The 20,008-nt window shown below is 40.5% G+C and overlaps 1 protein-coding gene and 1 long non-coding RNA gene across 3 annotated transcripts in view; one reads left to right on the top strand and one right to left on the bottom strand.

Moving 5' to 3' along the window:
* Positions 1–873: 873 nt before the first annotated feature.
* Positions 874–20,008, top strand: part of LOC307209719 — a 64,790-nt gene continuing 45,655 nt past the window's right edge. Inside the window, exons 1-3 of one of the 2 annotated variants that reach the window (XR_013835714.1) lie at positions 874–1,276; positions 2,197–2,501; positions 6,367–7,440. This is a non-coding gene — a long non-coding RNA (uncharacterized lncRNA). Of the gene's footprint in view, positions 1,277–2,196; positions 2,502–3,766; positions 7,441–20,008 lie in introns of those variants that run through there. The other variant, XR_013835715.1, reaches the window with a different exon arrangement.
* Positions 13,657–20,008, bottom strand: part of NUP210 (nucleoporin 210) — a 92,225-nt gene continuing 85,873 nt past the window's right edge. The window contains exons 37-40 of the mRNA XM_079964960.1: positions 19,392–19,608; positions 18,580–18,675; positions 18,393–18,473; positions 13,657–16,853 (exon numbers count right to left, since the gene is read on the bottom strand). Of these exons, the coding sequence (XP_079821086.1) occupies positions 16,753–16,853; positions 18,393–18,473; positions 18,580–18,675; positions 19,392–19,608 (495 nt within the window). The 3' untranslated portion in view covers positions 13,657–16,752. The remainder of the gene's footprint in view (positions 16,854–18,392; positions 18,474–18,579; positions 18,676–19,391; positions 19,609–20,008) is intronic.

A 20,008-nucleotide genomic window follows, 5' to 3' on the forward strand; every position in this document is an offset into this window, starting at 1 on the left:
GTCTGTAGATAGTTTTCACTCAGGTCCACGTCAGTTATTTTAGGCGGGAACTCTGGGCTGTTGTTGCTACAATGCTGACAGCCGGCTGCCTATAAAAGCAGGCCGGCTGAGCTGTTTGCAGTCAGTTCTATTCCAGCTTACAAAATAAAGAGCTACTTGGAGAAATCGCTGTGTCATCTGCTATGTCAACCCACAACTTAACAACTTCCTCCCGCTCGGCTCTTGGCCAAACACAGCCACTTCAGTGGGAAGGAAGGGGCATTGCCCAGAGGCGTCCGCAGCTTCAGATTGGCTACAGGAGCTTCCTGCAGCCAATCTGAAACCGCACCAGTGTCACCACCTGCCCAGAGGTGCCCACGGCTTTGGATTGGCTGCAGGAAGCCGTGCCAGAATCATGGAAGTCAGTCCCCACGCGGCAAGGACTCCGCTCCTTGCCGGTTAAGCACGGGGACTGACTGAGTGGGAAGCAGGGCCCGTGGGCCGGATTTATGAGCCCGGTGGGCCACATCCGGCTCTTGGGCCTTAGTTTGTTGACCCTTGCCTTAGTCAGACTACTGGACTGAAAATTAGTTGTGGTTTGGTGTGCTTGTCTCATAAGGAGTGATTCCTCTGACCCCCATCTAACAATACTAACTAAAACACCTCACTCTTATATTCTGTCATGGAAATAATAATTGCATTACTTCAGGTGTAGGGAACCTCAGGCCTGGGGGACAAATGCGACCTCCAGCCCTTTCGTTCTGTGCCTCCCAAGTTGAGCTTTGAATTCAACTTTTTTGAGATGGCAGCAACACCGCTTGAGGGTGAGGGCCCTAAGAGCGGTGGGCTTCGTGCTGCTTGGCTACAATACCAGTTTCTTGTCATATCATTAGACAGTTTTACACAGTGACACTGGAACTGCTCTACAATTAGGCAGAGCGAAGCAGCGCCCTCAGACAGCAACTGCCAAGGGTGGCAAGGGACCCCTACAATTCCCCAAGTCAACTAAGATAGCCTGTAGCCCTCAGCTGCGGGGGAGGATGTTGTCCCATTGCCACTGTTGGAAGAGGTTTCAACTGCTCTTCTGGTACATGGAACAACAGCAGTGGGGATGGGTGGGTGGACAGGAGTGCTAATTTGCCCTTACCCCCAGGCAGCAAAATGACTTGTGCTGTCTCAACAAAAGCACAACCACTTGCTTCCTTCAAAAAAATAGGGATGAGATTCACCTGGAAAGGACGGCGCAACTGAGAAAACAAAAAGGGAAACAGTGATGGTTAAGACAATGCTGTTTAAGGTCTGTGGGCAACAACCACCACTATAATAAATACCTATCCAAATGCTGGATAATTTATGATGCTTCCTGGTTCTTGTCACGCGCAAAATACAATTTGCATTATTTCAGAAGAGTAGGAGTTCTTTTCCATTACTATTGGGGATTTAATGAAACATACTGTATATTTTTCTTTCTTCCTGTTGTTATACATAATAATGCATTTCTATCCTATATTAGCATGCTGTTGTTTTTAATATTAGCATTCTGGTTTTGCATCTCATGAGATCAGTTTAGTTCAGTTTAGAAGCTGAAAATGTGACTTTATAGGTGAGACAAAACATTCATTGGTTCCCAGCTGAAAGTCATGATGTGTTACAAATGTGCTTATAATGAAGTGCTCCCCTGTCCCACTTTTGGATTCTTAAAAGGAAAACACTATTGGACTTGAGCTTATAAGGTGCCTGTGCTGGACCATTGACCCTGCCCACTTTATCAGCAAAGGCTGCTAAATGTGTAACATTTTCTATTCTAGGAAATGATAAAGGTACAGAAGTTTGTTTGTATACTCACATCTCATTAGCTGGAGTAACAAATGTATTTTATTTTATTTTATATTTAGTTAGTTATTAGTTCTCCCTGTTAATTCTCCTTGACCTCTCAGTGTCATGGTAGCCTTCTGGAGCGGTTGTACGAGCTGGGAATGGGTGGCACCGCTTTGTGGTGGCTCTGGTCCTACTTGGATGGATGTTTCCAGAGGGTGATGTTTGGGGAGTGTTCTTTGGCCCTGTGGAGTCTCCAATGTGGGGTTCTGCAGGGTCTGATTTTATCTCCCATGCTGTTTAACATCTATCTGAAACTGTGGGGGGTCATCTGGATTTTGGGTATATGTTGTCAGCAATATGCTGGTGACACACAGCTCCATTTCTCCTTTATATCTGCAGGCGTGGCAGTGGATGTGCTGGACCGTTTTCTTGCCTTGGCAATGGACTGAATGAACAAAACAGCAGAGGGATTTGAAGAGATGGACCATGACTGCAGAGACAAAGCCACCAAGCCTGGATTTGGAGATGATGATTCAGACTGGATTTTTGCCAGGAAGTTGCAATGCATCAGAGTTTTCAAGGTCGAAAGTCAGGTGCTCTGTATAATTAAGCAAACTGACATTGTCAGCTAATGTAAAGGGAAAAGCATTGCTGTCAGCAGTCATATCAAAAGTGAACAGGACAGCACTGTCCCTTCTGTAAAGGTACGTATATAAAATGTCCATTTGGCATGATATACCCAGAATGGATGCTTCAGGTAGTGACAAAATTAGATATTAGCTTGGCAAGATTCACTTGTTGCAGCATGTGGGATTCCAGATATTTATTTGCCAGCTTGATAGAAATAAGGTATGTGATCAGCATTTCCTAACCACTCCAACACCACACACACAGATACCTCACTCCCCATTCCTAAACTTACATTTTCTAATATATTTTGGGTGTTTTTTTAAGGTCATTGCCAATATTTTACCTTTATTTACAGAGTAATCCTACCTTCCTGAATGAGGAGAGAGCTGTGGCACAGCCATTGCTGCAGGGAGAACCTAGCTGTATTGCGTTGGATAGGGGGAGGCAACTTTTTGAACTGCGTTTGTATTCCTTTTGCATTTTATCTTCCATTGACCATAGTAGGAGCGAAATGCATACACCAGCTTTGGACTGGCGTATGGCATGCAGGGGGAGGGGAGAGACATGTCCAAGGAATATTAAGGCTCTGGATCCTGCAAATCCATGGCCTTCCCCAACCTGCCCCCAGAATGCCTTGTCCGTGGCTTCTTTACATACAGAGGACCACCAGTAGAACAGTGGCAGCAGTGGAGCTTTCTACCATTGCACTGTGAGGACGTGTAACTGCAGACCTCCCTCATGAAAAGGGAGCCTGCAGTACCCGATTTCTTGTTGACTGTCCTCCACAAAAGATTAGGCTTTGTTCCATTAAGAATAAACACATTTTTGAATGACTGTTGATAAAGACTGCATAAACATGGACAGATTCACTTGGTTTCACTCTGGACAAGGCCGCAAGTGACCATTCACCTTCAACCTTCCTTTTTGAATCTCTGACTGAACAGGCCTCAGTGAAACCTCTTAACTCAGTGGGTTCCACTCAGCTCCAGTGGCTTCAGGGCTGTTCTTGAACTGAGGCTTCCTATCCTCACGTGCTGTAATGCCAGTGGTATGCATTGTCGTTGTGCCAGTGCAATGAATTCATGACAGTATGTCACCTTGACATAGGGCCTCTCTGTTCATCTGTAATCTTTAAAACGTTGACCAGCACATTTTCCCTTAAAGATGAATTGTGTGTATCCCTGCATTGCACATTATTTTTATTTACCCCTCTGCACCCCAAAATAATCTCAACCAAAACATTTTCACAAGAAGGAAATTTGAACTTATCAATTGTGAGAAATTAAGTTAAATAGGTTATAAGAGTGTATGTGATTGATATATATGTGTGTGTATGTGTGTGTGTGTGTGTGTGTGTGTCTTTTGCACTCAGGAGGTTCACATAAAAATCACTCCAAATACAATTCAAAGGCCAAAGAAGTAAAAAATAAAAAAGAAACCACAACAAACAGAAAGCTAAAAATCTATAAAAATGCAGAATCAGCAGCAATAAAAATTTATTAGCCAGCTTCTTCAAAAGCCTTTCAAAATAAGGATGCTTTGATTAACTCATAAAAGGCAACGAGGAAACTAGCCTAGTGAGCCTCCCTCATCTTTCACAAAGATGAGATGCCACCCCAGAGAAATAGTGACTTCCTAACACGGGAAAACTGAAGTGAGCGCAGGCATTCTTCCAAGACTGGGTTGGGCTAGAGCACTTCGCGATTGAAAGGATCATGGAAGAACTTCAGCTTTGCCTGAAAACCTATGAGCCAGTGAAGCACTCAGAATGGAGGTCTCTGCAGCAGCTTTGGTCAGCAATGAAGAGTGACGCTTGCTTTTTTATTATGTATAGTAATAGTATTTTCACTGAATTTTGTTTTCAGTTTATATCAACACTACAAACACAACCATAACAATAACAATAAAAAGGAAACTAAAGTAAAACAGAATCCTGGTTGAGGAAGGAAGGTGGGAAAGGGAAGAGGAGCTGGGTCAGAACTCTTAGGTTTTTCTCCTTTTCTGTTTATGGAGCTGTCATAAAATATATTTGTATGCAGCGAGCACTGAATTTGCTGCAGTTTTGCCCTATAGTTTGGCAGGCATCTAATGTCTGTAATATACACTTATTTACTTATTCATAAGACTGTTTTTAAACCATCTCATTAAAAATATGAGTAAATTCATTAAAACACCATAAAATACAAATGGTCAACAAATAAATCCTGTAAATAAGTACTGATATGGGGAAAAAAGATGCATAGGATGCAGCTAGTTCATGCAACTGATCCATTTCCACTGTCTTGGGGTAAGGACACAATACTTTAGGGAGGGATCCCATCAATGCTTTTTTGTCCATAAATCTTAAATCTGTTTACAATTGTGTAGCAACAGCACAGTACCACATAATATTTACCAAGTGTCCTTCAGTATCAAGGCACCAGCAGTCAGAGGAGGAGAGAATATTTTTCATAATCACAACGGGGACTCATATGTCCTATATAGCAATTTCTCTTGTAAGAGGCATTGTCTTGAACCATGAGCACCGCCTCCCACTGTGGTGGTAGTGTTTGATTCTCTAGCTTCCTCGTCTGTCCTGCACACATCAAATTGTGTTGCATCAGTTTTTGTTCTAGCAATAAGCCAATGGTAAAAAAAAATTAACCATTGGTTTGGATAGTGTTGGTAAACAAAGTAGGCTACCTAATATGGGCAGCAGTTTAGAAACACTTGGGTTGGAAGGAGCAAATTTAGAATCTAACTCACATTTCTGGTTGTGTTGCAACCACAAGAGTCAGGTAGTCCATATTTATTGATGGTAAGAAGAAAACAAAACACCAAAGCCACTTCCCTTGAGGATGGAAAGATTCTTAACCAGCTTGAGACTAAATGTTTTCAAAGACAGTCCATGCAGGGTGCATAATGTAGTCTATAACGAAGTTGAGGGGGGACTAAGATAGTAGTGAGATCCCTAGAGATGCACTTCATGCATTAACTTCATGGCTATATAGCCTCCTCTATCTCTTATACTCAGCATCCCCCCCCCAACACATTTCTGTTTCCAAAGTGATCACAATCTAAACAATCCAAGTACCTGGCCTAATATTTCCAAGACAGTCTACCCCATAAGTCTCCCTTTCAGTGTTCATCGCTTTTATTTGGGTTATCAAACATTCCATTCTCCATTCCCTGATCAAAAACAGAGAGCCATGATTATCAAATATTGTTATGTTTGTTATGTTGTGGTCATATGTAGTTACACCTAGACAGAGACTGTTATGAAGGTTTTCTTTCATTACTGAAAGTGGAGACCTGACCTGCTGTTGAGCAGACAAGATCAGAAGTCCAGGTTCCAATTACTTACATCAGGTCTGGCCAATACTAGCAGCCAATCACAGGAAGAGAATGGCATTCAGATCCATGATGATTAATGTATATGTCCAGTTGTGTTTGGTTTTTACTACATAACTAGACAGGTAAAAGGTATAGGACCCCTGGACGATTAAGTCCAGTCAAATGTGACTATGGGGATGCAGCGCTCATCTCGCTTTCAGGCCAAGGCATTTGTTCACAGGCAGCTTCTGGTGCAACAGGACACCTAGACAGCAGTCTTAATGGTGCCTACTCAGAAGCAAATCTCATTGAATTCAATAGGGCTTACTTCTAGTTAACAGGTGTTAGGATTGCAGGCTTACTGTAGTTTAAACAACAACAACAACAACATAATAATAATAATTTATTATTTATACCCCAACCATCTGCCTGGGTTTCCCCAGCCACAAGTATAGAACAAAAACAATACAACCAGAATTTTGCACTGGAGGTGAATAGCGCCCACTGCAACCCAAACACTCGCAAAACACCTTAATCCAGGCATTAAAATCATTGCAGTGATTGGAATGTTTAATTTCATGATAATTTTAGATATAAAGTTAATTATGTTTTTGTTCCTTTTCATAGAGCCAGGAACAGAAAGTAAGCAAATGAGTACCTACAAATACAAAGAAGGCAGGCTTAGTATTTGAAATTGTCTGTGAAGATTGTGAGATGGTAAACTACAGAGACTGTATGGTTGTGCCATCTTGCCCGACCTTATCATAAGGAAAAAGTGATTCTTGTGCAGTGAAGTTCACTTTGCCTAGATCTTTAGGTCTGATTGCTAATTATACTGCGAACAAACACTCTGCTCAAAATCCATGTCAAAGCTAGGTAAATTATGGGATAAAAATAAAATCCATTTAAAGCAAGATGAGTAGAAAATGTATATTTATAGCTGCAGTACATGAGCCAGACTTGAACTATCAATTCCTCACTTTGTTATTTAAGATTATTATTTTTAACTGTTATTATAAATCAGTATCTTGACATTTGTTTGTTATGTTTTGTCTTCATTTAATATAGCTTCTCAGTTAGGTAAGAGAACTGTTCTGATCAAGTTCTAACAGACACAACTGATCCTAGCTGCACAGAATATGCTCACAGGATTAACAAGAAGGTGCTTCCTTTAATTTGAAGGAAATGGGTAGCTACATTTTTATAATGTGACATTCTTCTGTAAGAATGGGTGGTAACTTCCAACTTAAATCAAAGTCTGCAAACCCATGTTGCCCACGTTTTCTTCCATAAATGAATTGTTCAGCAGAAGCAAGATTTAAAAAACAGTTTAACTTATCAGAACCAATAATGTAACAGTATCTACTGGCGGCAGTGTCTCCTCACTGGGGCATATAACCACCCTGCTTTACAGTCTGTGGTGAGTAACACTTTGGGACCTCATCCTTCAGATATTGTTGGACCCCAACTCCCATAAACCCCAATCAGTATGGTCAGTGGTTAGGGATGATGGGAGCTGTTAATATAGGAACACCTGGAGAGCAATAGAACCCCCACCTCTGGATTAGGTTGCTGTTAATATTCAGGATGTTTTGCTACTCCAGACAAGACTGAAAATGCCACCTCCATCTGCTCCACAGCCCTGCCCCAAATCCAGACAGCTGTGCATTCCCTGCTAAACATTGAAAAGCACGCCAAGAGGTAAGAATGATGGGGGTGGGACGGGCAAGGCAGGAGGTAATACAGTGCTCCAAAATTACTAGGATGAACATAGTCTTTTTACAGGATTACAGCCCATTCTTCTACATGCTTACTTAGTAATATGTTCCCTGGTATTCAGTGGTGCTTACTCCCAGGCAAGTGGACGTAGGATTGTGTTGTTAATATTAACCTCTGCACTAACCCTTCAATGCGTAATTTTCACAAAATGCAGGAAGTAGAATTAGGTTCTAGTTTGCTGCCTATGAAATACAACCGTATACACAAATCAGTGTAGCCAATATGCAAATATCCCTCTAACCCAGAATCCTGCTCCTACAGCCATGAGTAACAGGAGCTAGTTTTCTGACCATTTATATAAAAAGCAGCGACAACAACAAACCTTGCACCCGTAAAGTCAACTCTAACTTTCATTCAGAGAAGCGGGCTCTTGAGGTTGGGGTGGGGGGAGTCAGCTTACTGCACAAGGTATTTTTCATAAGTGCCAGAGGCTAAGTGAAGATGAATGTTCAATATGCATCCTATAAAGCATAGTCATAAACTCCAGAGCTGAGTAATGATGGTACACACTTGTAGCAGAGAGTAATAATGGGCCTCATTCAATATACAATAATGTGATACTAAATATTTATCTGCCTGTCATAAATTTAAATGAAATTCTTTCCATTGCAAAATATGCTGTGCACATATATCATAAACTACCCTTCAAGAGGGCAGGTGGTGTAAAAGGACTAACTTAAAATTACAATTACCTGCAGATCTACTGTTGCCTAACAAATCTGATTATCCTGTGTTAGTGAACCTCTAGTTTCACAGACAAAAGCTGGGAGTCAAATGAAAGAAGGACACTCTTCACTTACTGGCCACATTCCCTTCTGGGCAACTTTCTGAGGACTGCATGGCAGTGGTAGATGGGGTCCGGGACAAAAATGGTGTAAATTTTACCTTTGTACAGTATACAGTGGTACCTCATGTTACATACGCTTCAGGTTACAGACTCCGCTAACCCAGAAATAGTGCTTCAGGTTAAGAACTTTGCTTCAGGATGAGAACAGAAATCGTGTGGCGGCAGTGGGAGGCCCCATTAGCTAAAGTGGTGCTTCAGGTTAAGAACAGCTTCAGGTTAAGAACGGACCTTCGGAACGAATTAAGTACTTAACCAGAGGTACCACTGTACTAGTTTCTGCAGGTATTCCAGCACCCCTCTCTATCCATCTTGAAGGACACATTCCAGCAAGCTCATAGTATGTAGAATAATAATAATAATAATAATAATAATAATAATAATAATAATAATAATTTATTATTTATACCCCGCCCATCTGGCTGGGCCTCCCCAGCCACTCTGGGCGGCTTCCATAGAAAGCAAAAATACAGTAAAATATCACACGTTTAAAACTTCCCTGAACATGTATGAATGCAAGTATGAATGAGAGCAGTGAGGAGTGTAAACTTGGAAAAGTGGGGAGACTTCTGAGGGCCAGATAGACAGCTCTGGGCCTCCCCACATAACTGCTTTAAACAACTTAGCCCTGGAGAAATAGAATACTTGTGACTAATTAATAGGGTTGCCATATTTCAAACAGTGAAAAGACAGAAAAGTTGTTGAGATTTTTTGCCATTTTGAGCTATTTTAAGGAAAAATCAGCACTGCTGACATGGTGTGCCATACATCCAGATTTTCCAAAACATTTGTCCAATTTCTGCCCGGATGCTGTTGATGGATGCGGTATTCCGGATATGTCTAGGAAATTCTGGGTGTATGGCCACCCTAGTTGTGCAAAGATTAAGTATCCAACTGGGAGTGGAACTAGCAGTGACCACAAACCCTCACCCAACCGCTTCTCCAGATTGACATTCCAGCTGCATCAGAATCCAAAGGCTCTTTTTCTTCCCCTTGACCTCTCTTCACTTTCCCAACTGTCAGTTCAAGGTTGGTTTCCTTCTGCTTGGGACAAGTACCCATGAAGGCACTGCCAGGCTACTCCTTTCTACAAGAACAAAACTGTCAGTTCTAATGGGACTAGTTAGTATGCAGCAGTGACTGGAGAACATGGCTACCTTCCCATACCCTATTTCCACTACTACACTAAACCTTTGGTGCATTCCAGCTTCCAAATTTAATTCCAGAGTTCAGGCAAGTGAATGGCTGTATTCCTAGTTCTTCAAAACTTCACAGAATGGATTCCTCTATGCCACCACAGCAGCGAGAATTTTATTGGCACAATATTGGAAAGTGGAAACTATCCCCAATATAAATGATTGGCAAATTAAAATGATAAATTATGCTGAGCTTGATAAATTAACAGGTAAATTAAGAGACCACGATGAACAGAAATCTCTGAAAAATTGGAGTAAATACTGGAACTATATTGGAATAAATGCTTAATGTGATTGGCGGGGTCAGAACAATACTACCAGCGTGTGAATTTAGGCTTATAGATTAAAAATCAAATACGTAATGGAAGCAGATATTCGATACTTACCAAAAGGATGGAAGGAAGTCCAGGAGGTGGTTTTTGCGTGTGTGTGGTTTTTTTTTTGTTTTTTTTTTAATCGTTTACTGTTTTGTGAAACAGCCAGATTAATCTATCTTTGTATAGTTAGAGAGAGGAAAAAGTTGGCTTGTATATCTTGACGCTTTTTTTTTTGTTATAATTTTTTCTTTTGTATCTGTTTGTATGTTTGTTATGTGTATAACCTCAATAAAAATGTATTTGGGAAAAAAAAAAAAACTTCACAGAATGGAACCCTATGTCTCTGCTCATCCTCAGTCAGAGCAGGACTGTGGCATCACAGGCAGCATAGTTCTCAGGAGGAAAGGCACATTTCATAAATCTAATCTAGTTTTTAGGGACCAGATATCATTGATTCTACTTCAGGACATTTCCTGTCCAATTTATAGTTCTGAGCATGAGACAGTGCAGGGAAATGCCGTTAACTATTAAAAGGAAAAGAAACCGCACCCGGCAGTTCCTCAGCTTAATGCACATTTTAGCAACTGCACATTGCCTGAAGAAAGTGGCCTCATCATTTAGTTCAGGCTATAAATCCTTTGCGACAGATCTGAGCCATTTTGCTAACGGGTTGGAATGAAATCCTATACTCTGATTCTGGCATGGTCTGCACATGAAAAGCATAGAAAACCTGAGGGTAACTTTAATTGGGCAAAATAGGGAATCGGGAAATCTAATCCTAATGCAAGTTTAAATTGGGAAGAGGTGGAGAAAGATCTCTAGTATGTTAATTTATCTTAGGTAATTCTTCTGTAATCACCTGTGTTGGTGTTGTTTTTGAGGAGTATTCATTATTTCTGATCTATCCCTGTTCTTGACTCTGTGCCAGCTACCACTCAGTAAATATCTTCAGCTTTATTACCATGACATTTCCATCCCTTGGAGGAATGAGTTCATTCAACAGCTGATGACACAATTTAACTGTGATTTTAGCAGACTTATTTCAAGATGATCCATGCCAGTGTCTGTTTTGTAATCCTTACTAATGCTAAGCACTGAGCAAATACCCTGAACGCAGAAGGGTTGTTCTTATACACACTGTGACTTTCATACTTGAGCATCTAAAAAAGAAAAAGAAAAAGAAAAAAAGTAGTGTATGGGGATGAGTTTGGAATACATTACCTGGTAGGGGAAGAAACCTATTTATTAAAGCTGTAATACACTATGGTTTGTTTGTGCCAAATGTACTTTCCAGCTGGAGTCCTACCATTCTGGGAGTAGGAAAGGCCCTGTGATACTTGAGGATACCCTACACAAACAACAGGAGTGCGTACACATTTAAAACTCAGTGTGTATTTCAGACAGAGGATATGTATTTAGATCAATTTAGGAAGATCATTGTTGGAGACATTACAACAAGGGACAGAATGACTATGGCCAAATACAGAAAAAACTTTAGCAGCTATTAATAAAGGGCCTGAAGACAGGAGTGCCTGGCGTGCTCTGGTCCAAGGGGTCACGAAGAGTCGGACATGACTAAATGACTAAACAACAACAAGAAGAATAAAGGGCCTTAGCTTCAGTCTTCCACTGGACCTGGTAAGTCAGAGCCAAGTATTTATGAATTTGGTTTCAAAGAACACTGTCTATAATGGAAATTTGTCCATGCAGTGAAAAGACCCATGTGGACATAAGAACATCAAGATTAAATATTTATGCCAGTGTTGTTGAAGGAAAAAGGTTGAAGAATCACTCTAAAATCTAGATGAATCTTAAGTAGGGAATTGCCTTCACTGTACCCTCAGTGCTTTTCCAGATTAATTTGAATTTAACACATACCTTGCATATTCTGCAGACCAGATACATAACAATGAAGCAATATCTGAGTAACTAAGAACAGGAATGGGGAAGCTCAGTCAGCCCAAGCACTGCATTCCCTTCTGGGCAACCTTCTGAGGCTCACCTGCCAGTGATGGGCAAGGCAAGAGGCAAAAGTGGGCAGAGCAAGAAATGTAAACTTTATATTTGTACAGTAGGCTAGTTTCTACATACATCTGCAAGATAGGCAAGTGGCACTAAGGGTTCCAGGACATATTCCAACCAGGCAAACAGTTGTGGTGTGAAGCAGGGAAGGGTGTGGGCTGGGAGAGATCTAAGGCTCAGATAGAGAACCCTCTGGCATTTGGCTCCTAGACCTCAAGTACCTCAATTTCAATATAAAAAATCTACATTTAACCCTGGGACCCCACTGTCATGTACTCACTGTAAGCAAATAAATAAATACCATATATAGCAGGTTCCACCTTCAACAATATATAATGATACTGTGCTCGTAATAACAAGAATCTATGAAATGTTGTAGGTAGGTGTCATGGTTGCCACTTGGGCACAACCACTACATGCGCCTTTCCCTGTTCCATGTTCTCTTTCTTCTGGATTGCTCACTCTCTTCCAAGTATCACAGTAGGGGAAGAATAAAAGACCATCCCAGTATTATGGAAAAGAAATAAATTCTAATCATACATCATTAAGTTTAAGCCAGTTATGGAAATAATATGATGCTATAGAAATAGAAGTTTAAGTGTGGGGAAATCAGGCAAGAGGGATAAATCAGTGACAGATCACAGAACATTCACAGGCTGTTTTCTGTGGCAGGCCATGTTAAAAAGAAAGGCAGCCAGTCTAGACACATCAGTATCTTCCTCTTGTGGTTGGACTGTGTTTTGTCTGGAACCAATAGCTTGGAGAGCCTTCAGGGTTCAGACTTCCCAAGGGTTCTTCAGAGCCACTTGTCTTAATAACAGTGTTTGGACATGTGCACTACAGCCAACCACAGCTCAAGAGCAGTTAACATCCAATTCTCTACTGAATTCAGTGGAAAGAGCACAAAATTAGAAACCTTCAAAATGTTATGTGCCTATACATTTTAAGCAATGTGTGTTGTTGTTTTTTACCAACCTCTTTGAGTTGACCCTCACATGGTTCCTATTAAAAAGAAATGCCAATAAACCCACAAAACTATAATCAGCTGCTAACAACCCAAACACACTTTCTTTTTAGCTCTCTCTACATTTGGGGGTGCTTCAGTTTCTCACAGAAAACTGCAACACCTGCTTTTCAGTAAAATGTTAGGCACTAGAGTGTTTAAGCACAGTAGGTGCAGAAATTCTAAAGCTAGAAACATATTAGGTGGACTAACCAGGGCAACCATCATCATTAGAAAAAGGTCTTATATATTCCCTCCCTTTCCTATTCCCCTATCACTCTATTTTGAAACCCAGAAAGAGGAGGGTTCACAGAGCAAAATAAAACACAGTTTATTTAGGGTAAAAACAGAGCTTATAAGAATTTAACTCAGATGCCACTGCCTACTTTACTTGAAAGACATCCCTAGGGCAGCAGGGAGCCTCTGGTCATCTCCCAATGAACTCAATAGCTGTCTTTGAATTAGAAGGAAATGCTATCCCCAGATGTAAAGGCTTTTCCTTTGATAGCTGGGTGAGAAAACAAAAACATGGACATTGTGAAAAGACAGTTAACGTCAACACCCCCCTGCTCTTCTTCCAGAGCCTTTTGTTGTTGTTGTTGTTGTTGTTTTAAATTATGATGATGATGATGATGATGTATTGCAATTATAAGTTTTCCCTTCTCTTGTTACCAATTTATACATCCATCTCATCATGATTATATTACAAAAATGTCTAAGGTTGAATGTGTATATTTAATCATTTTCAGGCAATGCTTATGTGTTAAAGCATATCTTTATTTCTCAAGCAAATAAACCAAACAAAAACTTTGTTTTCAATATACAAATACAACTTTGTCACAGTATCTTTGTACGACTTTCAAATTTTCCATGAAATATTCCCTGCATTGACATTTTTTTAAGCATCACAATAAGGATTGTTCACAGTCACATACACTCACAGTGTTAGAATTAGGCACTAAGATTTCTTGTTCTAAACTGCTCCCTGTTAAATGTTAATTATTAACACTTAGGGTTGAAAAGAAGGTGTTTATGATACAATTCCAACACCAGGCAGTGGGTGATATCCAATGTCACATCAGATAATGTGATGGGACCCCACCGCTCTCCTGCCTCTTGTAGCCTCCCACCCCATGTCTCTGATCTATTCCAGAGGGTTCTCCAAATCTTCATGGCAGTTTTGGATCAGTTGGGGATTGTAGGAAGAAGGAAAAGAAAGGGAACACCTATTGCCTGAGCAGAAATCTGTTGCACAAGTGGGCTGCCACAGCTGGATGTCACCCACAGTCCAAAGACCAGACCTAGAGAATATTCACTTTGTAAACATCACATTCTTTTTTGTTGAACCTCTGGAAAAACTTCACCTTTGTATTTTATTGGCAGTCTTGTTTCCTGTCAGATTGGCAACACTGCATTTGCACAGCGACCTACTTCTGGGCCCAGTAAATACTGAACAGCCAGGCATTTGAGAAGCTTTGAGCTAGAGAATTGGAATTTAGAAACAATTACTCCAGGTCAACCTTTGAGTTCCTTACTGCTATGGCATCAAAGAACCACACTGCTGGTTGTTGTAGACACCGAACTTCCCAGCAGCCATTGTATGAAAGAAGGAAGGAAGAAAAGTCTACAAGAAACCATGTGACATTTCCAGTCCAAATTTATACTATATGTGGTGGTATGTTGTTATTTCTTTGGCTACCTGTGCATATTGTAGATTACATGCAGACACAAAGTATTAATTATACCAGCTAAATCCTTGGGGAAATTTTTGTTCTGCTTAAATTGAACAGTAACTGCACTGACCTCAGTAGAGCTAGGGCATGCACACGTTGAGGTGGGAAGGTCGCAACTGTATAGACAGCACAATAAAAATAAAAATATTTCCTGTTGCGGAAGTCAGTCTGTGAAGACTGAGCTGCTCTTTTGTGTACCCTCCCTTATTCACATTTCCATGACACTCGTGCAGCACTTCAAGTATAAGGGTCCTAGTCCAGGCCACAGTATCAGGTCAAGAGATGCTCATTGAGACTCACTGGCTACATTGGAGCCTTGGCCAATAAACCACAGTGGGCTTTGGGCTTTGCACCCAGGAGGAATGTGGAAGCTTTCATTTCTAGTGTAGATTCACCACAACTTGCCATATTCTCCAGACTCGACAAACTGGAATTCTTTGTTGCTTTGGCTCACTGAAACAAGGCAACTTAAAACCACGGGTTATAAATCTGAATATTCTAATCAGCATTGGCCACAGATTAGGATTCAGATGACTCATCCTTGGAGCTTTTTTTTTTTTTTTTTAGCAAGCAGGTGAGGAACCTTACTCTTGCAGGCCAATTTTGCATTTCCTTGTTTTTTATGGCCAATTTTGGCCCATCAGGGTGGTTTGGGTGTTCCCTACACATGGCATCATACAGGTAAAGGCGGGGCTTGACTCAGCCAAAAAGGCACCCTTGGCCAAAGCCTCCTTGTGCATCTTCCAAAGCATCTAACAACAAACTGATTGTCGGGAGCCTCTGAAGTGCTGCACAAAGCAGGAACCCAGCAACCTTGCTGGATCTGGGCGTGCAAGAGAGCTCCTTATAGGAAACTCTGTTGTGTACCCCTACTTGCTCAATTTGGCTAATTTTCTAAGTATGCAGCAGGCAGCAAGGTGCTGCTAGAAGCAAGTTTTTTCCTTAATTTCAGAAGCTGTTTCACTGCAGACAAAGGTGGAAAGCTTGCTTTTAGGAGTGCCTTGCCTTCCAGACGTTTGGCACTCCAAAGGATAGAAATGTCATTTGTAACACCAAGAGATTGACAGGTAGGTCACTCACCTGTCCAAGTTTAACCCACGAGACATATTTGGATAAGGATCTGGCCCATGGAGCTAAAGACGTTCACCAGTGCTGATTTAGCATGATGCCCAAATGTGGCCAGTTTCTGTTGAGGTATTTAACATTTGCAAAGAACTAAAAAAATACACGATCACCCACTTTATATCAACATTATTTTCTTTAAAAAAGACTCAGCTTAAAATAAACTTTTCATTAAAATAAAACTGTTCCTGTTTTTTTAAAAAAACACCCTGCATAGTCAAATAATAACTAATAAAAATTTCATTTACAGGTGAATAGCAGAGGGCCTTGGTACTTGCAGCAACTGGTGAAGTGTATGCTGACTATTTTTAGGTAAGGGGAGACCCTACTACAATTCTTGCACAAAAAAGGCACAACTATTTAATAGTTATTACAGCATAACTACTTTCTAAACTGGAAAATTCAAATTATTTATAAGGCTAAAGGGTGTGAGAATGTAATAGTGCAGCACTTTCATTCCTGAGTCTCAAAATAAATTAATAAAATCTGTAACCAAACTAAAACTTTAGTCTTCTAGAAGCATATATCCCTTTCATGTTTTTGGCTTATGTCCTTGTATCTATCTTCCTTATTTGTATTAAGCCTCATTATGAAACTATAAAAATACAATTTCCACAGGAAGTAAACAAACATATGCACTGCATTGATACGGACAATTAGGAGGTACAACTAGTATTAACTGAAAGAAAAGGCAAGCTAGATCAACACAGATACTGGGCATTACCCATAAATTCCTCTCCCAGCACCCAGATAGTACTGCTAATAATGACAGATTGTGGAAGAGTAGATTCTACTACCCTTAAATAACATGGGCATGGTGAATTAAAAAGGTATACAGAAATTTTGTTGCATTCGTCAAAGAAAGAGAGTCGGAATAAACTGAGCAAAAAGCTAAGCTTTGACAAGTTATCATCAGGTAATGAATTAGTTACCAGTAAAAGCACTAGTACTTTAAAATACAAACAAGAGTCTTTTGAGAGGTGGAAAAAAGCTCTGTCTACTGTGAAGCATAACCAGGACTCCACAGTCTGGTGGGAGAGCCGTGAATGCTGCCTGAAGATGTGGAACTGAAGGAAGGTGCAGATCGAGCAGGAAATCCTACATTTATAAACAAAAGGCAGAATTATTATTCATATATATGATAAAGATGTTGCTAAATTGTTTGTTTCGTGTTAAAGATCTTCATGGAGTCACAAAAACATGATTCAGGCTAATGCTGTTCTGAAAATATCTCCTGTGTTATTTTTTTTACCATTCGCCATCATTTAATGAGAAAAGGAAAAGCAATTGCATTCAAGCATTATCAAAGGGAAGAAAAATAAGTGCAAAAAAAAAGCTTGCACTAATGGAATGGTTGCTACAGCACTATGTTGAATGGCTCATATCATGAAGTAACTAATAGCATGGACAATGAGGAAGCACAGGTAGGCAAGCAGGTTGCGGAGTGCTGGGGAAATGCTTCCCAGAAAGAAAAGCACACATGCCAACATCCTGGCCATCTCATGACAATAAATCCTCAATGCTCAAATCTTCACACCCACTTGAGGGATATCTGCCTTGAGCTATTGGCAGGATGTAACATTGTAAGACTGAATATTAAATAACAATATTGAGAACAAATCAGGCAAAATGCCACGTCAACCAGCTATTCTGAATAAGTGTTCTACCAGCTAAGACCTATTTCTCACAAATAACACTTCAGATTGCAGATGGGGTCTCGCATGACTGAAAACTCCTCCACAGAAAACCCCAGCAACACTCCTCCATACAGAACATTAGCACATCAGGTAAAGGCTAGATTAGAGTCCTTGTCCAGGTTTCCATGGTGAGAGAAGTTGTTTTCTATGGAAGAACATGTGTAGACAATCTGAAGTAGGAAAGCTCAGCCACATTTTAGCAGGTCATTGAGAACTAGCCTTAAGATGACAATAGGCAGAAAAGCAGCTGGGGACCTACAAATGGTGGGTGGGGAAAGGGATCAACAACACTTTTCCTCCATCCCATCCTCTCCCAACTGCAGTCTCTGGGGCTGCTTTTCACTATACAGATAGCAGCTGAAGAAAGTCTACAGATTTAGTGAAAATGTAAACTTTCTTCTCCCATTTCCAAATGTTGTGTTCTGTGAATGAGAAGGTAGGGGCAACCTTTGACCCTCCAGACACTGTTGGACTCCAACTCCCATCATCCCTGACCAATGGCCATGCTGATGGGAGTTGGAATCCAAAAACACCCACAGCCACAAGTTCCCCATCCTGCTATATAAGAAAAAAGAAGGGCAAAACATCTCTTTGGGGTTTATCACGAGCTAATTGACTTTCTTTGAAAGTTGTGCCATTTTAAGAAGAAGAGAGGATTTGGTTTAGTATTGCAGCTCTTCTTGTAGTTTCCTTTCATAAGCATGGAACTAAAATTAGTCTTCCCATTGGCTCAGAGGAGCCACAATTAAATAAAAAACCTGTGTGGGATGATAAGAGTCAAAATTGGCAAGTTTCAGTATCTTGCAAAGTACAGTTATACCACTTGGCTCAGGCAGTCTACTCTGAGGGGAACGCTCTCCCTTGCTGCAATGTTTATGCAGTACAATAGTTTAAGCGTGAAAAGTTTATTTCAATTTAAAATGGTTTAAGATCTGCTTACGTTGTCTATGCTCAGGACTCGTCCTTGGGAGAAAAGCTGGGTGAGTGAGCTGTTCCTTTGGTGAGAAAATAGCATAGTGCACTGAAAGACATGGCAGAACAAATTGGCAGAAATTAATTTGAAATCACATAAACTTTGAAAAAAATAAGGGGGGTGGAGGGATGCTTCAGAACCCCTTGACACTTACCTATTACTGTAACAGCCATCCCTGCTAGTAGTGCAAAAAGTGTGAAAAACATGGCTTGATAGGAATCAAGGAAGTGTTGGAATAAGCTTGGTTCATCTGAGGATCATATTGAAAAGAAGATATATGGGTATCCATATTATAAATAGACCTAACACCCTAAACTGGTTTGAATCCAATTGTGCTATCTATTTAAATAACACTATTTGATTATTTCAAAGTAACATTTGGAATGTGCATGCCTGTGACAGTTCAAAAATATATTTAAATGTCAATATTAATTGCTTTCTAGAGCCCCTGAAAATGTTATACCATTATCCTTAAAATAAAGCTATATAAATAAAGGAATAATCAGTTAAGAGTATGATGCTGTGCTTCCTGAGAGATCAATGGTGAGTAAACAGCAAAAATTCCCATGCATGCACCCAAACATAATTATGCACAGATTGGTGCTTTCCCAGGTTGCTCTTTCAACTAAAGCCATAGATCTGATGCCACTCTCTGGGTCCCCTCCCTTTTGGAAGCACGAAGACCTGCCATAGAAAGGAAAGGTTCTGGGATGCTGGTGAACACAGAGGCATTGAATACCAAACTGACACTGATTTTCTGAACTTTTTCAAATTAGGAAAATTCTTTATGCAATAAAATCTATGTTCTAGCAATGCTACACTACTACATTTGCCTACATATAGCTTTGGAGATAAAACTTATGCCAATCCAGCACTAAAAACGCTGACATTTACAATAACACATTTAATATATTTTTAAAAGGGACTACTACAATGGAAGGTATAGATATAGAAAGAGAAACTTACGTCTCACTGATAAGGGTCTGTCAGATACGTAAAACATTGTCACTGGGATTGTGATAGATTGGTCAGTCCCTGTGCTGGATATGGTAAGTGTAGTAGACAGAGACCCTTTGCTTGCAAGTCTTGGATCTGATAAGCTGACAGTATATGTTACATAACTAGGCAAGCCATAGGACCTTTCCTTCTCAAAGGCTACCACCAGAGGTGAGCCAGATTTCACCTACAAGATAAACACATATTATTTACTGACAGCACTCAGAGATAGAGAAAAATTGTACTGCGGGATCGTATCCCCTCTCTTAATTTGTCTTTGAGCCACTTGAGCCCTGTGTCAGATGCACAACCAAGACAGATCTATTCGATTTTTTAAAAATGTTATTTTCTTTCCCTCTTCTGATGGCACTTCTCTGTTAAAGAGAACCCTTCCCCTGGAAGAGTGAGCTCTCACAGATGTTCTCTAGCTGCTTGATAGACACCCTCTGCTCAAGACGACCTGCCATACCAAGCTGAACAGTCTTTTCTCCAAGTCACGTCAGCTATGCATTTCTTGTATCTCTTTCTAATGGTGCCTCTATGGATTATAGTTTAACATCTGCAGCAGAGTACTATGTAGAACATTA

The sequence above is a fragment of the Podarcis cretensis genome (assembly GCF_951804945.1).
Source record: "Podarcis cretensis genome assembly, chromosome: 2".
Lineage (NCBI taxonomy): Eukaryota > Metazoa > Chordata > Lepidosauria > Squamata > Lacertidae > Podarcis > Podarcis cretensis.